General features: G+C 38.0%; 1 protein-coding gene across 10 annotated transcripts in view; it reads right to left on the bottom strand.

Moving 5' to 3' along the window:
- LOC109851730 (dystrophin, isoforms A/C/F/G/H-like) overlaps window positions 1-24,064 on the bottom strand; it is a 401,655-nt gene that overhangs the window by 233,353 nt on the left and 144,238 nt on the right. For all 10 annotated transcript variants that reach the window (XM_020422083.1, XM_020422086.1, XM_020422091.1 and 7 more), the window contains 3 exons: window positions 18,593-18,804; window positions 17,070-17,224; window positions 16,478-16,667 (listed from right to left, as the gene is read on the bottom strand). In XM_020422083.1, the coding sequence (XP_020277672.1) occupies window positions 16,478-16,667; window positions 17,070-17,224; window positions 18,593-18,804 (557 nt within the window). The remainder of the gene's footprint in view (window positions 1-16,477; window positions 16,668-17,069; window positions 17,225-18,592; window positions 18,805-24,064) is intronic.

The following is a 24,064-nucleotide window of genomic DNA, read 5'->3' as shown; positions in this document are numbered from 1 at the left end:
TTCTCGGCAACGAACGTCTTCATACACGAAGGAAGTCGGACATGTCTCGCCCGCGATCGCAATTGTTTTCGTGGATTACTCGAGACTTTTGTACACTGAAATGATTTATAAAATACCCGCTTGTTTTTTTTTTTCTTTTTTATCGTCGTTATAAATAATATATCAAATAACTGCAGTTTTCATTAAACGTAAGAAATTTATAGAAAAATCGCTTCTTTTAATTTTAATTTTAAACATATGATTTGAAATAACTTGGAAAAAGACGAAAAAAGACTGCGCCGATTTCAGAGCACAATCGCTGCGTGCTGTTATGCGGGATTTGTTGTGATTAAAATCGATACTGAGCGCAATAGCAGAACTGACGCGACTCGTATTGGATGAAATCGGAATAACCGGGAAAAGCCTCGCTATTGAAAGGAAAGGCGGTTGGTATTCGTGCCGAAGTGCAAAATCGAATCTTTTTCATCGGTATTCGTCGTGCAATTGTTCGACACGTTGTTTCAGCGAGCGCTGATTTGACAGCTCATCTGACCTTCTGATTCGTTGTCCTGATTTTTCTTTTTCTCCGCATCACGCCTTTTGTCGTGCAGTTTCCTACCCGCGGGACCATTGTGCGCGCCCCGCAAGTTATTCTGTGTGTCGACTCTCAGTTTTTGTCTGACTCTCTATTTTTTTATTTTTTTTTTTTTTGTGTGAATGAACTGTCCATTAAATCACCGCGTTGAAATATAGATTATGTCATTCATTCAGAAAGCGAATGCTTGTGTACCCCGTGTAATCTCGAGTGAAATTATTGCGGACTTAATCCTCTTCTCGGCGTTGCTCTCGTCGTGTAATACGCGTTTTTTTTTACAGCAATTTCAATTTAATCCTAAAAAAGATTAACTCTTCGATAAAAAAAAAAAAAAAAAAAAAAAACGTTACGTAGATGCATAAATAGTTTTTCTGCGATCATATTTCAATCAAATAAAACTGATGCAATCTACAAAACATATCAAATTGAATCAAATAAACATCTATAAAAATACATATATGTATTATATAAAAGTCGGATTTGTAATTTGTACAATTCGTACCTCTCGCTTTGCGAATTATTACGCGAGAGCTAACGCGTGTATTCGCAATTATATATATATATAAAAAAAAAAAAAAAAAATACAAACACAAATTTTTAACTGCGCGATACGCAATCAGCAGCCGTTTCATCCGCGAGAAACCGAGCGCTCGTTTCCATGAATATTACAGATACGTGCTTTCCTATGCACTTTGGTAATAGGCTCCACGACTGGGCTTCGCGCAAGTTTGCCGCGCATTTACTCCTTCGGAACATTTGTTTCTTTTTTCTCTTAGAACTCCGCAAAATGCGATACTGTTTGCGGCCGTTGCCGAGAGATGATCTCTCGGCACTGCGAACATTCAGACTGCGATATCGACGTTCACGTTCTCATCACGTGCGTTTCATTAAAACGAAACGTGCCGACTGTGCCGGCTTCATCCTTTCAGATTCGCGTATGGAATCATAAAAACCTAGCGCGTAAAAGTGAGTTACAGTAAAACACGTAACTCCACAGCGATGCGGGGAAGGAAAAAAAAAAGTAAAGCAGATCAGACAGAATCAGCAGTGAAATCCGATCGTACTTTAAATCAGTAATAGTACTGTTTCTATCGAATGTAGGGCAGGTCTCGTGATTCAATCCAATAACAAACATTAGTAGAACGACTGTGCAATAAAATTGCGATGCCTCATAAACGTGTGTGAAACATACAAAATTAATTAGCGTTTTTTATACTTTGTTCTTGTGTTATCTTTCGTTCATTAATCTCTAATCTGTTTAATTTATTATCGCGATATTTGCTTTCCTTTATATTTATCGTGACCGTATCTCTTCTGCACACACATTTTCTGCGTCCGCATATTCTTGCACTTGGCTTAATTTATTTTAATATATCGTAGTAAAGACGCGTAATTGAAAGACATTTAATTTTCTTGACAACGACGTTAACGCATGAACGTCACGACGTAATTCTTTCGACTCGTCGCGACAACGACGACGTAGATTCGTCGGGACAATTTCTCGAAGTCCCTGAGGATTCCGCGACGAGTGGGTGTTTTTCAATTTGGTGCCCGTTAAAGAGCACAAGCGGGAAGAGGAAAAGAGCGATGGCAACGAAAAAAGAAACGAGCGGCGGATCCTCCACTCGTCGGCGAGTGGCAAGATAAACGACGGAAGGGCTTTAAACCTCGCACGAGAGATAAATTAGCTTGTCCGGCAGGTGGCCCCGGTTTTTAGAAGCTGGCCACTGGAGGAGGAATTGCGGATGATAGCTCTCGAGATCGAGACCAACGGAGATGCATTCATGGTCTTTCCTGCGGAATTTTTACGAACGTGATGTGACACAAACGTCTTTATACGAACAGAGTATTATAAAAGAAATCTGAAATTTAGAGACGACGCGTGTGTGCGTGTTGTTTAATAAATAAGTATTTTTAAATATAAATATAAAAAATTTTCAGAGCAAATACGTGAAACGATACGTTTTTCTTTTAAATAAAAATATCCCGACGTGCTAAATAAACGGTCGCAAGATAAATCCGTTAATTATATTTAAAAAAAAACAATGTCATGTTATTGTGCCGTTACACGACTTATTGCGGCGGAATAGTATTTTTAAAGAGAACAGTCGGAAAAAAGATCGGTAAAAAAAAAAAATAACGAAGCCTACGGTGCCATTAGTTTCGTATCGTTGGCGATTGTCGATACCAAAAGAGTCGTCCATTCGATCCGAGATAGCATCTCCGAAGAGACAACGAAAAAGTAGACGGGGCTAACGACGTGAGAGGCAGTGAGGAAATAAAGAAGTACATAGTGGAAACCTACTCGGCAGAGAGTGCGACTCAATGACGAAGAACCGAGTTTCTAGAATGGCAGCTTTGATGTCAAAATAATTGAGTTTATTCTTCTTCCAATAACGGCAGAATGCGCATCTCTTTCATCTGCCACAGTCACTAATAGCGCAATAGACGAGGGGTGTGTTTCCAGTTATTTTCTAAATTTAAAATGCGCCGCCGTTTTCTTGTTCCTCGCGATTTCGTTTAAAGACGTCCCGCTTATGATCGATGATCGCAAGTTTTTCAACCAAGTTTCTCACGAGAGCGGGTACTTGAACGTTTTTACCGAGAGATACCGCGACGCAAATATAATGGAAAACGTTTATAAAATCCTGAATTTTTGTGTGTCTTTGCAAATATTTTTATATACTGCACGAAAGCGCAAAATATTATAGCATTCTCGGAGATAACGGAGAAAAGCGCGAAAATGCAAGAGATGCCACGCTCCGATGAAGTATTCAAGTGGTGTGTGCCAGCTGTTTCAAATAACTGAAACAGTTTTGTGAATATCATGATTTTGTCGTGCGCAAATCTAGCGCGAGAATTTGCTCAATTAAAACAGCCGAAATACCTCGATATTGGATTAAAAATATTTTGTATACTATAATCAGTTTATAAACTACTACATATAAAACATTGTAATGTCACCGATTCCAAATATTTTCAATTGTACTGTATAATTGAATTTTACAGATTTTATTCACAGTATATTTGTAAAATGAATGAAATATTCACGTAATTTCTGTGAACAAAATATCCACGCGCACTATTCTCTCTATATTAAATTGAATTACAGTACTCTCGTTTTTTTTCTTTTTTTTTTTATCTCTGATCGATTAATTAACTCTTCGGAGTTGACACGGGTCTCCCAGACCAAAAAAAAGTTCAAACCGGTGTCTAGTTAAAATTAGTTTTTAACGCTTGTCTTCACAACTACTAGAGATTTTTCAATTTGTTGTTTTCTTTATCAACAGGGAATTGTTCAAACTGTCGATTCAAAAAAAATGGAAAACAAATTGACTTTTCACGCAGATGTTAGATTTTAAAGTCGCGTAGGTTTCACAGACCCAGTCAGTTCAACTAGTAAACTATTTTGAAAGTCAGTCTACGAACGATTAAGAATCTTCAGACGCGCGGAAATCGCTATTCAAACGTTTTGATCGCTTGCTCGTCCCGTTTAATCGTCGCGTGCGCGCCGCAGTACACGCAGGGCAAATATATTCGCTCTTCTTGATTTATAGTTTCGTTTATCCACAGGGAGGTTTCTTATTTCGTGTAAGCGCCGGAAAGATTTACTATCGTCACAACGGCGCACTCAACTCTTTGCCATTGTCGAAGCGACCGCATCATTCGGAGACGATAGCTACATTCCCTCCCTCCGGCGTACACCACAGCAAGACTCGCCGAAACCTTTTAATACGAAACATTCTCTTCATGGTGGAATTTAAATAGAGCGACGCATTCAACCGAATGCCCAGGGCAAGTATTCAGACTTCCCTCAACGAATAACTTGAACGCGTGCCTCTTACTATCTCTTGGTTGTTTCATTCCCGCCGAGTGACCTTTCAACCATAGGCATTGTTTGAGAACACGGCCATTTTAATATCGAGATCCAAGATAGAGTTAAACGCCTTGAGCAACACTTTATTCCACGCACGCACTCCCTCCAATATGCTTTTCGCGTAACATATTTATATCAGAGACGAAACTTGGTAAATATGATAATTTTCTTTTGTGTTGCACTTATATTACAATATGATAAGAGAAATGAATGGAAAAAAATTGTATTACACGAACGTGTGTGAGATAATTTTCTCGTTGTATCAAAATTGCATGTTACGAAGAAGTTAATTCTGTCGAATTTATGATCTAAATCAGTAATTTTATATAAACAGAAAATTATCTCGATTACTTGTACAACCGTAATATTTCGATCGTTAATTTCACGTAACCGCAGGTGCGGCTTAACGACGACGGTAAATAGCAGAGGTGTCGACAGCTGGCGCGGACCAAGATCCCGCAGGAGTTACACGAGAAATGTATCATGAATTTCGCAAGATATTGCATATTTCACACATATCGTTAAAGCGCAGCGCCATGACCCCGTGCACGACGGGTATCTCGCTCGATCTTTGCTCGTGCGAAAGCGATAATAGCGGCAATAACTTGCACGTCGCATAAAATAAGTCAACGGAATTTACGACGACGATCGTGTCTCGCGAGAGACAAACGATTCCCAAGACTGATTCGCCAATGTTGCCATTTCGAGAAGAGTGTGTTTCGTAAAGAGAGAGAGAGAGAGAGAAAAAATGCAACGAAAACGTATCTATCCTTTGTAAAAATAGCGCGGTTGTAGACTCCTGGGAAACGTCTACGTCCATATTCAAGCGAACGTTCCGGATTTTCCCGGAAGTCCTTATCTCTCGACTGGCACCGCGCCGAAATCGTCGCAGGATTTCAAAATGTCTTCAAAGAAACAAGGTTGACCTGCTTTTGCACATTCAAAAGAAGATTTCACCGATTTATCGCAACTGCGCTAAATATCACTCTCGACTTAAATTTGTTATATCTTTTTTTTCGCCTCTCTCTCTCTCTCTCTCTCTCACCAATATTAGTAATAGCACAATAGAATACGAATGAAATTCATATTGGTAGCGCACGCAGTTCATAAGAAAAGATCTAAATACGCATTTAAGATTAAATATCTTTTTAATAAGACGCCGTTCTCAAAAAAACGTTCTGTAATTTCATTACTTTGTCAAAGTGTAATTTTAGAAAAATATGTTTTTTACATATGTTTACAGTCGATTGTTTATTCATTATTTTGATATCATCTAAAACAATGTATCAATAATGAAAATTAATAATATTTAAAGAAACTTAAATTGTGTGATTAAATGTATAATTGTCGTGAAATAGAAATATCAAAGATTACATAACGGCAACAATGGAGCAATTGTTAGACATCGTTTATTATTCCAAGAGTAATATAAAAAGAAAGTAAAGCGGCTATTTGACGTGTAGCGCGAAAATTAGCGCAAGCACATTCCCAAGCATTTGCGTAACAGGCAACTCGTTGCAGTTACCGGAGCGTCCTTTAATTTTTCCCTCGGGTAGTTAGTGAAATTGTTATCCAGTGTAGTGTGCGCGGTGGTCTCTCTTTCTACGAGGGAGTATACCCCGGCGTTATACAAAGGCGACTTCTGCCGTCGACATACGGCCTGATACGACCGCGTCCGCAATACCAGGAGCATGCCGTATGCGGGTATCGTATACAGACGCAGACACGATGCCTGCGGTTACGGTGAAAGTAAGTACGGAGACGATATTGTAAAGTTGCCGGCGACATCTGCACGCAACGTTATCTCGATCGTTCCCTATGCATCACCGAAGTGCATTCACCTTAAGACGACCGAGACGTGAAACTACGAACTATCGGATTTGTCAAGCTGCCGAAAGATAGCGGAAGATGATATAGCCGATGAAGATCAAGAATAATCTAAAAGACTAATAAGAAGAAAGGGAGAGAGAAACTCAATTTACTTCGCGTTGCGTCACGCCGCAGTGCGTTAATAAATAATAACGTTTCCCTTGTGCATGCGAATGTAGCTTTTCTCCTTCTTGTGACACGTGCACTCTGCGCGCATCATCTCCGTGTGACAGCGGGTGTCATAACGAGGTACTCGCGAGGGGAACTTTGAACGCGCGCGCACACACTGAATGCAGGCAGTTGCTGACAACCTCCTTAATTAAGAGTAGATGTATCTGAAAGTTACATCCAGCAGCAAGACCAAGCCGCGCGTTTTGATAATGCGTGATATATATTACAAATGTAATCCGATATCCCTAAACAAATGTATGCTAGCTAAATTTATACAAGCTGTTCAATTTGAAAAAAAAAAAAGAAACATTTAAAAAATATTGCAACAACGTAATTTTAAGTTTTGTTACACAAAAATTAACTGTGTGTCGTCGCTAAATTAAATAATAAAAGATTTCGAATATAAAAATTTTAACGCCACTTCGGCAGATTTTTCAATTCCGCAAATGACACCGGTAGCAGCAAAATTCACCGACAAATACGTGACGAGAACAATATATTTAATCAATGAAGTGATTTGATTACACATGATTATTTAAAACCAATTCGCCGACGCGCGGGAATATCGCGGTCAACACAATTTGGACGGGAGGTTGGTTTTTTTTTTCTCTCGGGTTTTTTCAACAACTGACAATTATTTATCTATTCGATGTCAATAAAGCGAACACAGAAAAAACATCGTTCATTCAAGAGTTGAGAACCAACAACCGCTATTGTCAGCTGGCGTTATTGGAACGCCGCGAATTTGAGAATTATAGCTCGGTCAAAATTAACGAGGCGCGATGCGAATCCAACGTAACTTGACAACTTAGCAGCGTTAGCGGGCCGCTCCGATATTGGAACCGCGATCTCTCTCGCGTATTTTTCACTTAACGAACATGTCGAAGTGAAATAAAAAAATCAACGCTAGTGACACGATTTCCGCGATTCCGTGTCGCGGGATAAATCATAGATTCAACCGTGCGTTGTCGGAAGAACACGGGCTCAACACGAGATACTGGTAGGAGCGAAGAAATTGTGCGGAACGATGTCACACGAAATGACTGTTTGCTTGTACGCTCGAAAAATACAGACGAAACTCGCGTTTACGTTATATACGCATATTATTTTATATTTGAAAAAAAAAAAATAAACGATATAGATACGCGACGTAAACATTAAACTCTGATAAGATAAATTTATTTTATTTTATTACACGTGAACGCTTATACAGCGCCTCGCTGCATTTGTGCGAATTTAACGCTTGTAATATGTTATTGCATAAACTTTCTCCATAAATCATGTTGATCGTATTTCGCGACGCTCTTTTCTCTCACGTGTCGTGTGAGAGATGTAGGTCAGTACCTATATCTTCACTACTTGTCGAAAGAGCTGTACAATTAAAACTCTGCCGCGGTAAATTCACGCTATATGAAGCAGCAAGATGCATTAACGCGATACCACGACTTTTAAGCGCGACTTTTAAGACATCGTCCAAATCGAGCGATTCCATGACCTGAATGCCGCAGCGAAGAGATCGCGGATTTTTCTTATCTCTCTCGTTCGCAACATTGGTTCGCAACACTGTGGTTTCTCAAAAAAAAAAAAAAAAAAAGACGTGAGATTACACTCTTCAAAGTTTTATGCTAATCGCGAGTTATGTCACCACTCAACGTAAATGTTCTGTATTCAAAAGCAGTTCTTGTGTTTTTCGATATTATTCATTTATTTATAAAAAATAAAAAAACTAGGAAAGTTTTGCATAAAACTGCAACAAATTTGTAATAATGGTCTTTGTTATTTAGAAAACTTTATATAGATAATTGAACTGCACTTCGTAATCATCTGTGTGAAGAAAACTGATTTATCTGAATCATTCAATTGACAAAGGATAACGACAAAAAAATAATGACAAAGGATAACAAGCAGATACACGTCAAACTTATCGTAGGAAGATCACGGGAATGCGCGAAAGTTGCTTGCGCTTCAAGAAATAACAGAACGGTGTTTATCTCATGAAACTGCATTTGGAGTACGTATACCGGTAACCAGTTATGTGAGTACCGGAAAATAATATACCGGCAGTACGTTGGGAAAATTCGGCTGCCGGTACGAAGGGTCTGACGGTCGCGTCAAGAAGCACCCCAAGTCAAGGGGGTGGATAAATCCTCTGTATTACCGACCACGGAACTGTAGGGTGAACAGGAAACTGTCGCCCTCTGCACGACCTTAAAGCGCATGCGCGTACCATTTCGATCAAGAACAACCCCACGTATCGAATTTTACTAGCCAAGTTAGAGGGAAGGGGTGAGAGTGGTCGAAGAACGGGTAAGAGAGAGTAGATGTGCATACTACTGCGTATTTCTTACAACAAAGTTATTTCTAGCGAGATAAGTCATTGAGATCAAAAGCAAATCCACAAACACATCAATTATATATCACATTTATTGTCGAAGAACTACCTCGCGCATCGAGTGCTCTATTGTATATTTCGTAAAAAAAACAACATATATGTGACATATTCTTGAACAAAAAATTTCTAAAGATAAGAAATTTCTATAAAATCAAAAGATACTGAGATACGATTTAACAACTATACACAGTTGTTAAAGAAAGCGACAAGTATTGAACTATTATCTCTCGAGTTCCGTCTCTTAAATAGAGAGAAGAAGACCATCCCTCGCGCAAGCGCGCACACGTTCGTTTTATATTCGGTTTTACGAGACCACTGTTTCCTCTATTTGTCTCTCTCTTTCTTTTTGTCGGACTCTCCACAATCTTTATGACTTCCGTTTATCATTTTCGTTCGCGAGCACACGACGTCCGCGTATCTTTTGTGTAACGACGGATAAGATTTAGATCGTGTTTCCGTATCGAGAAGGGTCAGGAAGCAACGTCGAGAGAGACTGCTACTAGCCTGTTGCAAAGTGGATACTACATCCCCGCGTTAAAAAACTAATGTCGCGCTTTGTGCGCGGAACCATTGAACAAAAGAACAGGCCAGTGAACGCGACCCCTAAGCTGTCGTTAGACGTTTGACGATTCTGCCACGAGCTCGCATAAGATAATAAACATGATCATAGGGTAGAATGATCTTCAAACAATTTACTGTGAAAGACAGTAGTGCGCGAACAGTCGCGTACTACTCGCTGACATTTTATAAAGCGAATAAAGAAGCAAATAAATTTAAAAATATACATAAATTTGCGTAGCCCAACATAACTTACACGTACATAGAGTTGCGTTTTTTTTTTCGAATATTTATCTTTTTTTAGTCTCTTGAGTTTTTTTTCGAGTCTTCATCGAAAACTTATTGCACTCTATTTTTGATCTCGCTATACCTACCTAATATTTTTCGTTCTATTAGTTTCGCACGAATGAACTATTTCAAATGCAATTTTCTGATATTTCAGAATAAAACCGGATCTCGGACGAGTCTGGAGGCGTGGCGTGCGAGCACGTGAGCATGCAAATTGCTTGTAAATTTTCTCCGAGATATATTGTCTTTCTGGCCGCGCGCGCGCGGCAGAATGCACCGCGCGTGAAACGGCAAAGCGTAGCTCCCGTCGGGGTCTCGAAAAGCGCTATAATATAACGGAATAATGGCTATTACGAGGGGAATATTATCGTCGCGGGGGCGCACGGGGTCGTCCGACGGTAGAGGCGTTTTATCGATCGTTCGGCTGCGTTCGGCGCGATGAAGCGAGAAAGGGAAAGTGGCTGGGTCGGTTTGCCATTCTTCTGTGTTTCCGTGACCTTCGAGATCGCCGACAAAACACCGCCATTTCGACGATCGCGACCCCATCCGTAAAGGTTTAACACCCCCTTAGCCAAGTCCTGACAATTACGCGTCAAATACTCTTAGACACGTACAATCAGATAACGTGGCGCGCTTGAAAATTTAATCACGTCTGATTAACATTAAGACACAAGTGTCAAATCTGACAATTGAGACTAATCCAATTATTGTCCAATTTATCTGTCTCAAGGACATGTCTAAAATAAACCCTATCGCGATTTTTCCACGCAAAAGATTACATGTTCGTTCAAGTTATAGCAATTAAACCAAGTATTACTTAACGCTTGCTAATTACCGCGTGTTATTTCTTCTCTCGCGTCTCGAACACTCGAAAATCGACGCCGTGTGCCGATAAATCACGGTTCTGTACGTTTAACGACGCCTAAGTGCGAACGAGGGTTCGCCGCAGTGACTCGAGACCTAGGGTGCATGTGTGGCTCGTTGCGATAAAAAAAAAAAAAAAAAAAGAGTCACCAAGTGAAATTGCATTAAAGCGGATTAGCCACGGCAGAGTTGATTTAACGAAGCAGAGCGTGCCGTGTTTACCATGAATATGAGAAAGGGCCGTGTTCTCTTTGTTCACCCAAAGGCGAAACGTAAGTCCGGGTCATATAAGCGGCCGATCGATTCTTTCTACTTTCCGTGTAAACGGATTCTAAAGGCAATGGAATCCCAGTATGACGCACAATGACAAAAAAAAAAAAAAAAATGTGTAGAATAAAGTTGCAGTCCTCGCGACGCGCGCACAAGAATGCGAATCCTTTCGAGATCGCGAATATTCACGTAACAATGCGTATCTACGTAATACAAATAATTACATGTAATTGCTCAATACACATATAGATACGTATGTGTGTGTGTATACATGTATGTATAAAACAATCGAATAAAATACGTAATACACATTAAAAGTTAAATGCAATTAACTTCTTGACATACAAAGATGTCTCTGAGACACAGATTAAACCTTTAGTGGACAGAAGTCCACGTATAGGCCAGTAACAGACTTAGCAACATGTAGGTTACACATGTGCATAAATTTTCTGTGAAAAAAATTTAAGATTTCAATTAAAAAAAATGCTCTCTACAAATTAAGCCTTTATTAATTTTGGTTATTAGTATTATATTTTCTTAATATTTAGCAATGTATAAATATTATGTCCTTTAATAACTTTATGCAAATGTTAAGTTGAAAAATAAATAGAATTTCATTCAATTCGTACGTCAAGAGTTTAAGCGAGTTTCTAACTGCGTTCCGCAACTGAAAATAATTTTAAAAACGTAATACACATCGATGTAAGACGCAAGTTGCAGCTGGTAAATTGAAGATTCTAGCACGCGTAGTAATACTATTGTCTTCAACAATGATGTATGAGAAATTCCATTGGGTCTGTGTTCTCGAAAGACGGAAGTTGAATACACACAAGTGACACATTCGTGTATTTTACGTCCAATCAGATCGATAATTCATCAGTTAGATCATTGGCATTTGATAACTATGACACAGAACCTCCGAGTTGTTGCGAAACTAGGTAGTCTCGCGACTACCCAGGTACTCAAGAAATATCGGTAGTTCAATAGTTTAGCCGCAAATATGTGCACAATGCATTGACAGACCTTGTGCATTATTCTGAGATATGTGGCACGTCCGTGTCGTGAATATGCAAGTTTCTGAGAAATAACGCAGGATGTTTGTCAAGTTCGAGATGAAAACAAGTGACTTCAATAAGATCGATAATACACGAGGAGTTCAATTTCTGATACAACATAAATTTCGAAATTATACTCCGTACTATTAATCAAAGTTGCAACAAAAACAAAAACAATTGTAATAGCTATATCTGTAACCGCATGCAATTCAATTATCCGACTTTTATAATTATCGTTTTTTTTTTTTTTTTTTTTCAATTTGCTTAAATCTATAATTGCTTCCGGAAGAGCTTGTTAGCGCGCTTTGATGCGACCCGCAAACGACAATTTGATGTTCATCTCTGATATGAGAGCAACGATCTTATAAAGCAATAAAAGAAGAAGCTATTTGCACAATTGCAGCAGGAACGTTCCACTTATCCGTAGTTCGATTTCCATATCTATCGTCCCATGTAAATAACCGAGTAAATAAGAGTCTTGCATCTATATGAGACAGATCGATTGCGTTTCACTCGATTCTCGATGGATATAATATATCTATTTGTAAGTTGTAGATATTTGCAAACGACCCGTCGAAATGAGTGATACTCTACAGACGGTGGAAAATTTCGAAATTGTGTCGCAACGAGGTAAGCGCAAGAGTTTAGCGAGAATAAAGTAGATAGAGAAGGCTCTGGCTCTGGAAGTTAATTAGTCTCGAATGCCAGATGATACGACCCTAGCATAAAAACAATGCGAGAAAAAAATATTTCAACATGCGTTGCAGTACGCGTAACTCAACGCAACAAGAGATATAAACAACACGAATTTTTTTCCGGTAATAATCCGCTTAAAATAACATTAGCATGACGTCAACTCGCGTACATAGAATGAAGAACAACCGTCACGATATCTGATATTTGTTGTATATTGAAACTGGGATCACACACGATCGTATATTCAATCGTATTCGAAATATATAAAAATAACTTAATATATATATAAAAAAAAGAGATGGTAAAATATAATAAAAGTAAAAAAATAATAAAACTAATAAAAATAATAAAAATTCACCGAGCAAAATCACAGTTTGCTTGCCAGTTTTAAATATTTATAAAATAGCATGAATTATCAAACAACAGAATATTACATAATGTATCAACTATTCGTGATGGATCACATAACGGATTACAATCGGTTATTATGTGCTTGTCAAACAACCGATATTTCTGCATTGCTGATAATTACAGTTTATAAATTATGCTCACACTATTACCGAACGTACATGATACATATCTATAATAACATCGAATACAATAACAATCGCGTAATTTTGGAACCATATAAAAAAGAAATTGCAGAAATACTTTAGACTAAATAAATCTTTCACGTTTTGTCGTAAAATGTTTTTCAATATTTATTGGCAGTTTTTTTTTTTTTTTTTAATTTTTTTTACGCTATATGCAAGATCCACCATCACTTTCGATGTCGTTAGATAATTAACATTAATAATAAAAAAAGAATATTAATCACTTTGCTTAGTGGTAATGTATCAAGTCCATTATTACTTCAGTGGCAAAAACCAAGATACTTGATTAGATGATTAAGTGATTATAAGTGATTGATGGATTATTCAAGCCTTTGTAAATCTCTACTAGTTGCTAGAGCAATTAATACGAAAGGATTTTAACACGTCACGTATTCCAATAATCCTGGATTAGCGGAATATCAGAATATGATTAGCAAAACATGACTTTAAACCAGATTAAATAGATGCGCTTTTCGATGCATAAATATTTGATCTCATGCCTCGGCAATCAAAAATATTATATGCACACATGTAGGATAATTTTACATAATCATAATATATCGTAATTTGCATAATGTTATGTAATGACATTCTTTTAATAAAGCACATTACATATATATTTATGTATATATTATATTATTATTTCAATAAAGTGCAATATGCATCATTCCGTGATAATACCAATAATTTTTCCAATAGTTAACCGAGGCTCATTTCTCAATTTTCCTAAGAAAGAGGTCACAAATTAAAACTTCACGTTACCAAATCAAATTACAATCCAATGTAAAAATGACCAAAACTAACGACACGTTGAGAATTTGCCTTGTAAATTTTCTGAATTTGAGAAAAAAACAAATGCCGATCTATCGAAGTAATATCGACTTGGTCTATTGACGTTTTCCCCGTCTACAAAATGCAATACATTAAATTTCGAGCTCAACGACGGATCGTTCGTTCTTAAATATTAATGCAATCGATCAAAGTCCAGGTTCACTGTACTCTGTCTCTATCAATAACCAGACTCGGCAAACAGAACGCAACGGAACGGAGAATGAACAATCGTAACTAGACGCTGTCTTGTCAATACGTAATTAGGCGCGGCAAAAGAATAATTCTATCAATATAATTATCCCGGGGCGTTGGCTCGTCCAAGTATTCGTGAGGATAATCGTAATTCCATCGATGGATCAATTTCAGTGAGAACACGAGCGGAGGGGACCGGCCGTGTGCAGCATAATCAATTTGAATCCACGGGCGGTCCATCAAGTTGCAATTTTACAAACAATTCTCCCGCGGATAGGATGTAATTATCCAGTCTCATTACAACGTGTTCAACGCCCTGTAATCATTATTACCTCATTTTCTCGTACGTGCGAGTGTGTATGCGGCTATTGATTTATATATTTAATTAAATATTGTACCGATATATTGTGTAACAAACTTATTTTTGTCGCCTATATTATAACGAGTCTCTCGAATGATTCTTTTAAGTCTGATCTGAATGGTATAGTTTGATATACGAAAAACTCGCTCGATCGCACGGAGAAACATGTAAAAATACATTGCGTCCGAAATAAGATATAATCACGTGAAATTGTATTATTTTTATTCCGCAAACGTTTATCGTGGCAAACGAAGCGATCGAATGATAGCTCGCAAATTAACGGCAAAACTCCGTTCAACGGACGCGAAAATATCGGTAACGCAACGGCCAAAAGGTCGAGCGTTGGATGAAAAACAAACGGATTCAAATGCAAAATTATATGGTAACTAAATCACGGCGGTGCGATTGCAATGACGTCCAATTGCGGCGAGACAAACTTTACCGAATGTCAACACGACGGAAAAACATCCAAAAAATAATACAAAACGTACGAAAGCTTTAACTTTTCGCGCCCGGGAAATCGTACGTAAAAACGAAAAACATGAAGCGCGCACGAGGGTACTGATAGCCCGGCACCGCATTATATCGATACTCGATATCGAACTTCTTTTTAATGGATACGTCGATACGCTGACTGGCTCGCGCCTCCGACACCGCTTTTATGGCAATCAGTCGAAGCCGTAAAACCATGTTGTATCGAACGACACGCGACCCTGAAAAAACGACGTAACCAGACGCGCCACATGTGCCTCAAATCGTACATACTTGTCTTCTAATTTAACTTAATGTAGCGATAGAAAGATAAAGTTACTTTCTTATCCTATCCTATCAGAAAAAGCGTGTGTAAATAATCACAATCGATTTTCTCGGTATTGATTGTTGTTGTCACTTTTTAGAGTGGAAACGGATGTGTTTCTCGATTCATGTCGTATGAATCAAGTGGCACGGTACAGTGCCTCGCGCCGTTCGAGCGCGACTTCGCGTTGCGTGTCTTTAAAAACGTAGGAGAAGAAAAACGCCACGTGACATTAAAAAGGCCACATGACTTTAAAAACGTGACTAAAGTAAAGTCACGTGACTTTAGTCACGTGCTGTTATTCCTCTCCTCTCTGTCACGTGACTTTACTTCAGTCACGTTTTTAAAGACACGTTAAAATAAAAACAATAATAGCGTGCGCGTAGCGCGCGCCTGTGTTGTGCTATAGTTGAAGTATAAAGAAACAACTAACTAAATTCATTTTCAAAAAAACAACTTGATGTCACATACTTGATGTCTTTTTTCTTATATGACAAGAAATTCGATTTAAAGTTTTGCTCGTGAATTGAAGTCGTTTCGTTTAGTTTGGCAATGATCCGTGAAGCCCCTTTTAGAACGCGCGACACACGGACACACGCGACTTCCTAAGCGCGATTTACACGCGATTATACGGTTAATCATAACAAGTAAATACAAATATTTACAAGAAAACTCGCAGCAATAAAGAGAGAGAGAGAAAGAGAGAGATAACAGAAGAGAAAGAAATAACCGATATGATTTCCACACGTTATTAAATCGGTTATTTTTACGAAATCTGCGATTATCACGCGTATAAAAATATTAGTAACGTAAAGTTGTCGCGCAAGATAACTGATATAAATTATTTTACGTGAACGTTTACGAAGAAATTGACGAGAAATTACATAATGAAAAAATGTCACAATGATATGTGACAGTAAGGTTTATCCCGTCGGAGAAAACGAGGTAAACGACTTTTCGAGCTGTAATGGTCGATACTTACAATGAGAAATGCAATTTGCGGTTACTTTGCGTCGAAACGTAACGGTCGCGTTACCAGGAAAGCATGTTAGAACTTGTCGCGAAATTTGCGTGAACGTGACAATCTTACCTTAAGCTGATGTTGCGGTCGTCTGAGCGCGCCCTGGTCCCGCCGTCCGCCCAGTCGATCGGCTTCCGCTTCTAATCCCTCCATCGAGGACTCCGCTTCGCTCAACCAGGCCAGAAACTTGTCTAGAGACCGGTCGAAGTTGTGGAGCGAGTTCATCGCGGAGTGCAGTAGTTTCCCTCGATTGATGATGCTAGAAAACGTATCGATCGATACTGTGTTACACATTCGCGATCTACAGTTTGATTCGAAGTTGCTGTTAACTCGAATGACGCCATAAACACAAATGGAAACTCGCATCTCAAAAGCGAGCGCGCCACATTCGTACATGTATGTATAATATAAACTATTCCGCAAGTTGCATACTTTCTCTCAAACGAGTGTTTTATCGATCGATTGTTGACACATCGATTTTTAATCATCTCTGATATATTTTTACATTTTCGATATTTACATGTATTTTCAGAATTAAAATAAGTCTTGTAAAAAATACAGAGTGCAATTATTTCAGTCGAAACGTTTACTTGAAACATTTAGAAGTTCTTTAACAAGGTTCTCGTAAAAGAGAAAAAAAAAGAAAATTGTCAATACTCACCTCGTGTTCAGATTGTTGTATCGTTGATTGATCGTTTCTGTCATTTTCTTCACGCGTGTGGTATCGTCCTGCTGATAAACCGCTATCAGCTTCTGAGTGAGCTGATTAAAAAGATCGATGTGGTGCTTGTATTGATGCAACTCGGCGTGGAACGACTGCGAAAGAAAGAAAAGAAACAAAAACGTGAAATCGACGAAGGTGAGATATATATATATATATGGCGAGTGAATAAAAAGGAGACTTATCTAACTCCAAGCTTGGTATCGAGTTAGAAGAAGCCGTACCTGCTTTACACTCGACGGAAAAAGAGAGAGAAAGAGAAAGAGAGAGAAAAAGAGAGAGAATCTCGATAAGTCGGCAAAGTTAAATCTCCGACTCAGGAAGGTTCGAACTAAAGTTTTACGCCGATATGCCGTACGGTGCAACTTTTCTTCGAGTGTCTGTCGACACTGATTGGTCCCGAATCAAACTCGTATATAAACATCTCGATATAAAATGCCGGAATAAATAATGCATATTTTCGAAAAGCAAATAACGACGCGCAAGAAGAACGAGAGAAAGAGAGAGAGAGATACATATATATATATATATAAAATTCAGTCTCATGAAAGCAGAATTAAATAGAATATCAACCAAACGCGTTATCTTTTCGAAGAGACGAGCGTTACGTCAAACTGCGCTTTCATCTTCGAAACCCATTCAAAAGACACGACAAACTTCGGAAGAAGCACTGCAAATGCATTCCGCTCAAAGGCACACCGTCACGGTGAAATAAATTATTCCATGAATATCTCATTTGGCTCTTTTGAATCTAAACAGAGATGCTTCTCGCACGTGATGTGTCTCCGTCCACCGAGATCTCGTTGATTGAGAAGTTGGAAGCTCCGTTTCTTCCTCCCATTCCGCTTTTTCCCTCCGAGCAATTTTCTTTCTTTTTTTTTTTTTTTTTCCCAGAGCACGTTATACTCTCGTATGCAAAGTGGGCGAAGATTACTAGAAAGGGCTTATTACCGGACAGATGGATTCCAAAGTGTTCGCTCTCTCGTTAATTCCGCTTGCAAATGGGAAAAGTTCGTGGCTTTGGAAAACACGCATTCGCATCCGCGAACTTCAGATATACATATTCATTGCTTATATAAATGTCGTGTAATAATATGAAAAGAAGGTCGCGTTCGCAAGACGCTTCGTATACATAATACATTCTGAAGTATAATAACAAAATCGTGTGGGCACACCGCGATTCTATGTTTAATGTAAAACAATTCTCTCATTACTTCAAAAAATTCTGCTAAATAATTCACTTGGCGAAATTTCAAAAACGCTTAACATTTTCAAGTGCGGATAGATTAAATGCATTACGCAGGAATTACTATTGCGGTTTTTCTCGCGCGCGCGCGTTCTCTCTCCCCGTCTTTTATCTTACCTAACCACTAAGGACACTTCTCACGCGCGGTACTAAAAACTTGCCAACTTGAAGAGCTAACGCGGTTACTTGCGGGAACGAGAGAGAGAGTTCGAGGTACCTTTTGTTCCCTGAGCTGTGCCTCGAGTACGTCGGCAGTGTGTCCAACAGCTCGCATTCTCTCAAGTCGAGTTTCCATTCGCGCCAGCCAGACCTCCACCTCGTTTCTCTTCGCCTCGTATCGCTGACTGTCTCCCAGCATCATGTCCAGCTGCGTTTTTCTTTGCATGACTTTTGAATTCGTCTCGTCCCAGTGCTCCCTCAACTTGGTAACTGCAACATTAATCAGACGAACGGCGCGGTTAGAACGCGGTTAATGAAGCGCGCGTGTATCGCGCGCGTTTTAAAATCCCGCGGGAACGTTAATCAACGTGAATAATTCTGCGAGCGAGAGATAATTTCGCAAGCCGCTCTCCGATTCGTGAAAACGCTTTATTCCCGCATCAAAAAGCCTCGAATCATCAAAGTGCGTTCGAATTGCTAAGCAGTGTTGGTGAAATATTTTTTTCGTATAAAACAGTGCTGCCAGCATTGATACGTACACGATTTATTTCTTCTTATGCGTGATATTAAATCAATAAATTATATCGACACTAAATAAAGTTTGTATGCAATATCAAGCGAGAAATGTCACAATAACGCTTTTCGATTACTGTTTTTTCCGTGTTGTACCTCGGCCCGTTATGCTGCAATATTCTAGAGAATAATCTAACTAATCAAACTAATGTCTATTAAAATCACAAGCTTCGAAATTTGCACCATACGCGAGATATCAGTTGGAAACAATCCAAACCGTAATAAACAAGTTAGAGCACAGCTGGATGAAGCAAGCGCAATACACTGGCAACGATTCAGCTGCCAGTATCCGCAACAACAAAATTCGCACGCGTGAACATTCTGTACCTTTAAGAATGCACCTTATATGCGCGATGCTTCGAGAACGTGTGTCATCAAACAGCACCGAAACTAAAATAAAAAGAGTCTCTGATACAAAGACATTTCTTTGAAAAAGAAAATCTCGTAGCAATTCTTTTCAAAAACACACATGGTAAGAAAATCGTGATTTTACAAATAGAGACAAAAAATACGATGGGTAGTGTAAAGCCAAACACTAAAATAAAAAATAAATTTATAATTTCACAATAAAAAGCATTATATTTGTGCACAATATTATCTTTCTATTTATAAAATAAATTATTTCGAATATCGCTTCAAAACGCGAGAACGTGTTTAAAAATTATTTTCTTAATATCACAAAGTGATATTTATTGGCGCGCGTAACCAACTTTTTAGACTCTGAACGAACACTGCGTTAGATTTTTAATTCGATACGTGTATAAAACAAATATATTTATTTTATTTCAATTAAAATAAATTATCATCCGTATTTGACGCGAATCTCGAGTTATTTTCTCTCTGTAAATGTAAAATCTCTAATTTCTTTACAATTGCAATATAGTGTGCAAATGAATACTTAGGGTGGCACAGCATTGTTCACAAAGACCGTAATCGCATTGCATTCAACGCGCGCAATAGAAACAACCAACGATCAACCAAGGAGAAAATAAACGTTGCCCATACCGCGGGGCTAATATAATTCGAGAATTCGCGCAATGTAGCAAGAGATACGCGGCTTTTCTGTGTCTCGAGATCCGCGCTCTATAAAATAAATTTAAACCGTGATTGCGTTTACAAAAGCTGCGCTTTGGGATACATTTGTCACATAAATAAACACGTTGTTATTGTAATATGGTATTTGATTTAAATGTCTCGCAATTTTTAAATAATATAATAATATTCTTTAAAACGTGCACGCACATGCGCGCGCGTTAAATATAAAATATATAATAAAAAAGAGACACTCGCGTTTTATCTGCACACATATATCTTCTTTCGCTTCGTTCGATGATGATAAATAAATTCTCTCGACGCGCGTACATAGTCCGAGAACAAATGCGAAACAAATGTGACAACGTGTTTTCTGACGTGTGTGGTTGCAATAAAAAAAAAAAAAAAAAAAAAAAGAGACTTCAACGAGCGGTGATAAACTGTGAACGGTAAACCCTCGCAGTGCGGAACCGCGAGAACAATTTGCATCGCAAAGGATTCGCTACCTTACATATTCATGTACTTACTGTATTAATAGTTTCCACTATTCCTGAAGTTCTACCTGTTCCGTTTAACACACCGCGTTGCATTCATTATTCAAATATATTAAATGACGCGTGACATATCTACATATAAACACGCGCACAAGCACGACTCGGATAATCCAATCGTGAACAAGTGTCATCTTATACAATTTGAAGGAGATGCGGCGGAATGAGGAAGGGTTAAAGAACAGATCTGAAATGTGCATACGTATGCCAACTATAAAAGGTTCGGCTCCACCACCTCGTTCCCCAAAGAACGTCGCGCAAAAAACAAGGGTGTTGCCAGCATTCTCTCAATGACTTTCAACGACTTATTACGAGAGCAATTCTCCCTCATCGACCCCTATGCGCTTCGACCCTTGCTTTAAAGCCGTTCTTAGAGAGTGTACCTTTCTGCATGAACACCGTAAGGACAGAGATCAGTCGGGAAGAAGAAGAGGAAGAGGAAAACACTTTCTCTCTGACAATTCTAATCCATTTTTAACGCAGCGAACGCTGCGACGCGATTTTAATAGATTTTTCATTTAATTTGTTCCAATTATGTCGACGAGAAATTCGCGAGACACGTTAAGACATGTAAGAACAAATTATTAAAGATCATCTTCTTCGCGATAATCGGCATATCGTGTTAATCAGCGTTTCAAATTTCATTATCGCGACAGAATACCAGATAACTTTTCAAGAAAGGAATCATCATGTGAAATTCTATAACCGTAATTTGATTTTCTTTTTCTTTTCCTAAAGCGATAAATTAATTGTAGAATAACCGTATAAGACGAAACCAACGAGCGATGCATCATTTCTCTCTCGCACGACGAGAATACACATCCACGAGAATTACTGCAAGAATAATGTATGCAGCATCATGGCACCTGCAATGAGTTATCGACACATCTGAATCTTCCAACGTCCTCTCCTATAGCACGCACATGTTGCTACTATAGATTATGCAGAGTCATATATATGCAGAACTGACGAGCGCGCATATTCACGAGGGAGTCACAAAGTTTCCAAGAACGCATTGTCCGTGAAACTATCGAGATTCACGATATCCAAGGAAAACTGTGTCGCGAAAATAGCGACTCAAAAATTGTTCCTCTCGCAATCGGTTTATATTAATAAATCGCAAATTTCCAAATCGTCAAGTCGCAAATAAAACACATCTTTCGTATAAAACAAAAAAAAAAGAAAGAAAGAAACATAATAAAATAATAACAAATTTAAACTAATATTGAACTTTATTTTTATTATTATATTGTTTTTATTATTATATTGATTTTATTATTATATTATATTATTGGGTATAACAGAAAATTAAAACCTAAAAATTAAAATTTTACATATGTTCGAATAAAAGTTTTGCATTTAACAAAATATAATTTCACTCCTCTTTTTGTTACTCCAATCGATAAAAATTACATTTCGCTTGCTTGATGCTGACTAAGAGCCGGGTCGATATTGCAGAAGGTTGATCCGAAGAAAAAAGCAGAGAGAAGAAAAGCGTCGTTATTAGATCTTAGATATTTTCTCTTTTTCTCGTATAACATTATCTTTTATTATCGTAAGGCTTGATGCGTCATTATTAAATCGTGATGAATAATGCGGTCAAATAGATGCAAAACTTTCACGACGTAATAAAACGTGAACAATCGAAACCGATTTTGACCCCAGAAAAAAAAAGTTATTTGACACGACCGCGTAATCGATTCGCAATTAGTGACACGAAGCAACGCGAATGAATTTACACCGGCGCGTTAACACCGTCATCGGTGGAAACATTGCAAACGAATCGGAAGGTGAATAAGTGCGACAGCAGATGCCGTGCCGAATAACGTTCAACCTTGTAAACTTCGTTAACTTGACTTCTGCAAAGATTTCTACGGAGCCTGCAAGTGGATTACGTTCGAACGCGAGCCGACAAAGTTAGCTGAAAGTTACACGCTTTGTTCATTGTTGTTCCGCACGGTAGTTTGAAGCCGCGCGGTATCTCGATCTCGAGACAAATAAAGATAGAGTTGCTCAGTTAACGAAAGGTAGCGAGAGCTCCGGCAGCGAGTTAATTTACTTCGTATCTGAATTTAATAAGCCGTCGCGCGCGCAAGTTCTCCTATCCCCTGTAATATTACAAGAGAACAAAAGTTATCTACGTATGTATATAGCTAAATATGTATATACAGGGTGTCTGAAACAATTTCGACACAGCCGGAATGTGAAGATAGATTGGGTCAATCTGAACAGAAAAGTCATTTTGCGAAGTTTCCAATATTTATTGAATTAATTAATTAATTAATTAATGTAAGCTAATGAGCGCGTGGGAAGCAATGGTCCGGTCTCTGCAGACGTGTGTACGATTTTCTTTACAACTGAAATTATACGCGCCTATAAAATCTGGACCATCGCTTCCATTGGCTTACATTAATCAACAAATATTGCAAATTTTACAAAACGGTAAATGACCCTTCCGTTCAGATTCATTCAATCTGTTTTCACGTTTAAAAATTTTTCAGTCACCCTGTATACATATATAATAACTTTTCCGTTGCGTATATAAAATACGAATACCCAATTCACATTTTTATATTCAAGTCCATCTCACCAGGAAAGAGCTTATTCTTAAACCCCAGTAAAGAATCAAAAAAAAGTCAACAACTTTTACGTTAAAATTCAAACACGTTTCAGCAACTTTTTTTCGGTTTACTTTTTGTCGTGAAAGAAAGTTCCAAACTAAACTTACAAGAGAGATTTTGCGGTAATGATCAAACGCGATTTCTTGCATATATATTATATAATCATATAAAAAAAATATCACACTATTTTGCCGAACTTCTTTCCACAATGACTATAGCCCAACTTTGGATATATTAGCAAAATTATATCAAAAATATTTGATTGCAACAAGAAAAGAATAAAAAAGTCAATTTTTGTAAATAAAATCAGAGACATATACACAATAATTTAACTGTAATAAATTATATGTAACAAATGTTTCTGTATAACGTAACACATATCGCGGAAAACATAAATATGACAATTATTAAGATAACTTAACCCCGCGACTATATGCAAAATATATACACATATACATATATATCGTAACGTAGAATAATTCATTATTAAATTTCAATCATGGTAATATTAGCTTTAATCACACACACATGAAACACAATACAAAGGGATTATATACTGCGCGTTGTTATCTACTTCCGATCAATATATCCGATCATATATCCAGTAATATCCGACACATTGATATTAATTTATCTAAACTTTGCGCCGAAAATAATGTAAGATATAAATTTTCTCTCTCTCTTTCTCAATATTTTTATACAAAGCTTATCGTTTAAAATATAAATATATATATATATATATATATATATATA

Source organism: Pseudomyrmex gracilis, unplaced genomic scaffold (genome assembly GCF_002006095.1).
Source record: "Pseudomyrmex gracilis isolate BER0280 unplaced genomic scaffold, ASM200609v1 scaffold_19, whole genome shotgun sequence".
Classification (NCBI taxonomy): domain Eukaryota; kingdom Metazoa; phylum Arthropoda; class Insecta; order Hymenoptera; family Formicidae; genus Pseudomyrmex; species Pseudomyrmex gracilis.
Note: the sequence above shows the minus strand (reverse complement) of the source record. Positions and strands in the feature narration are given on the sequence as shown.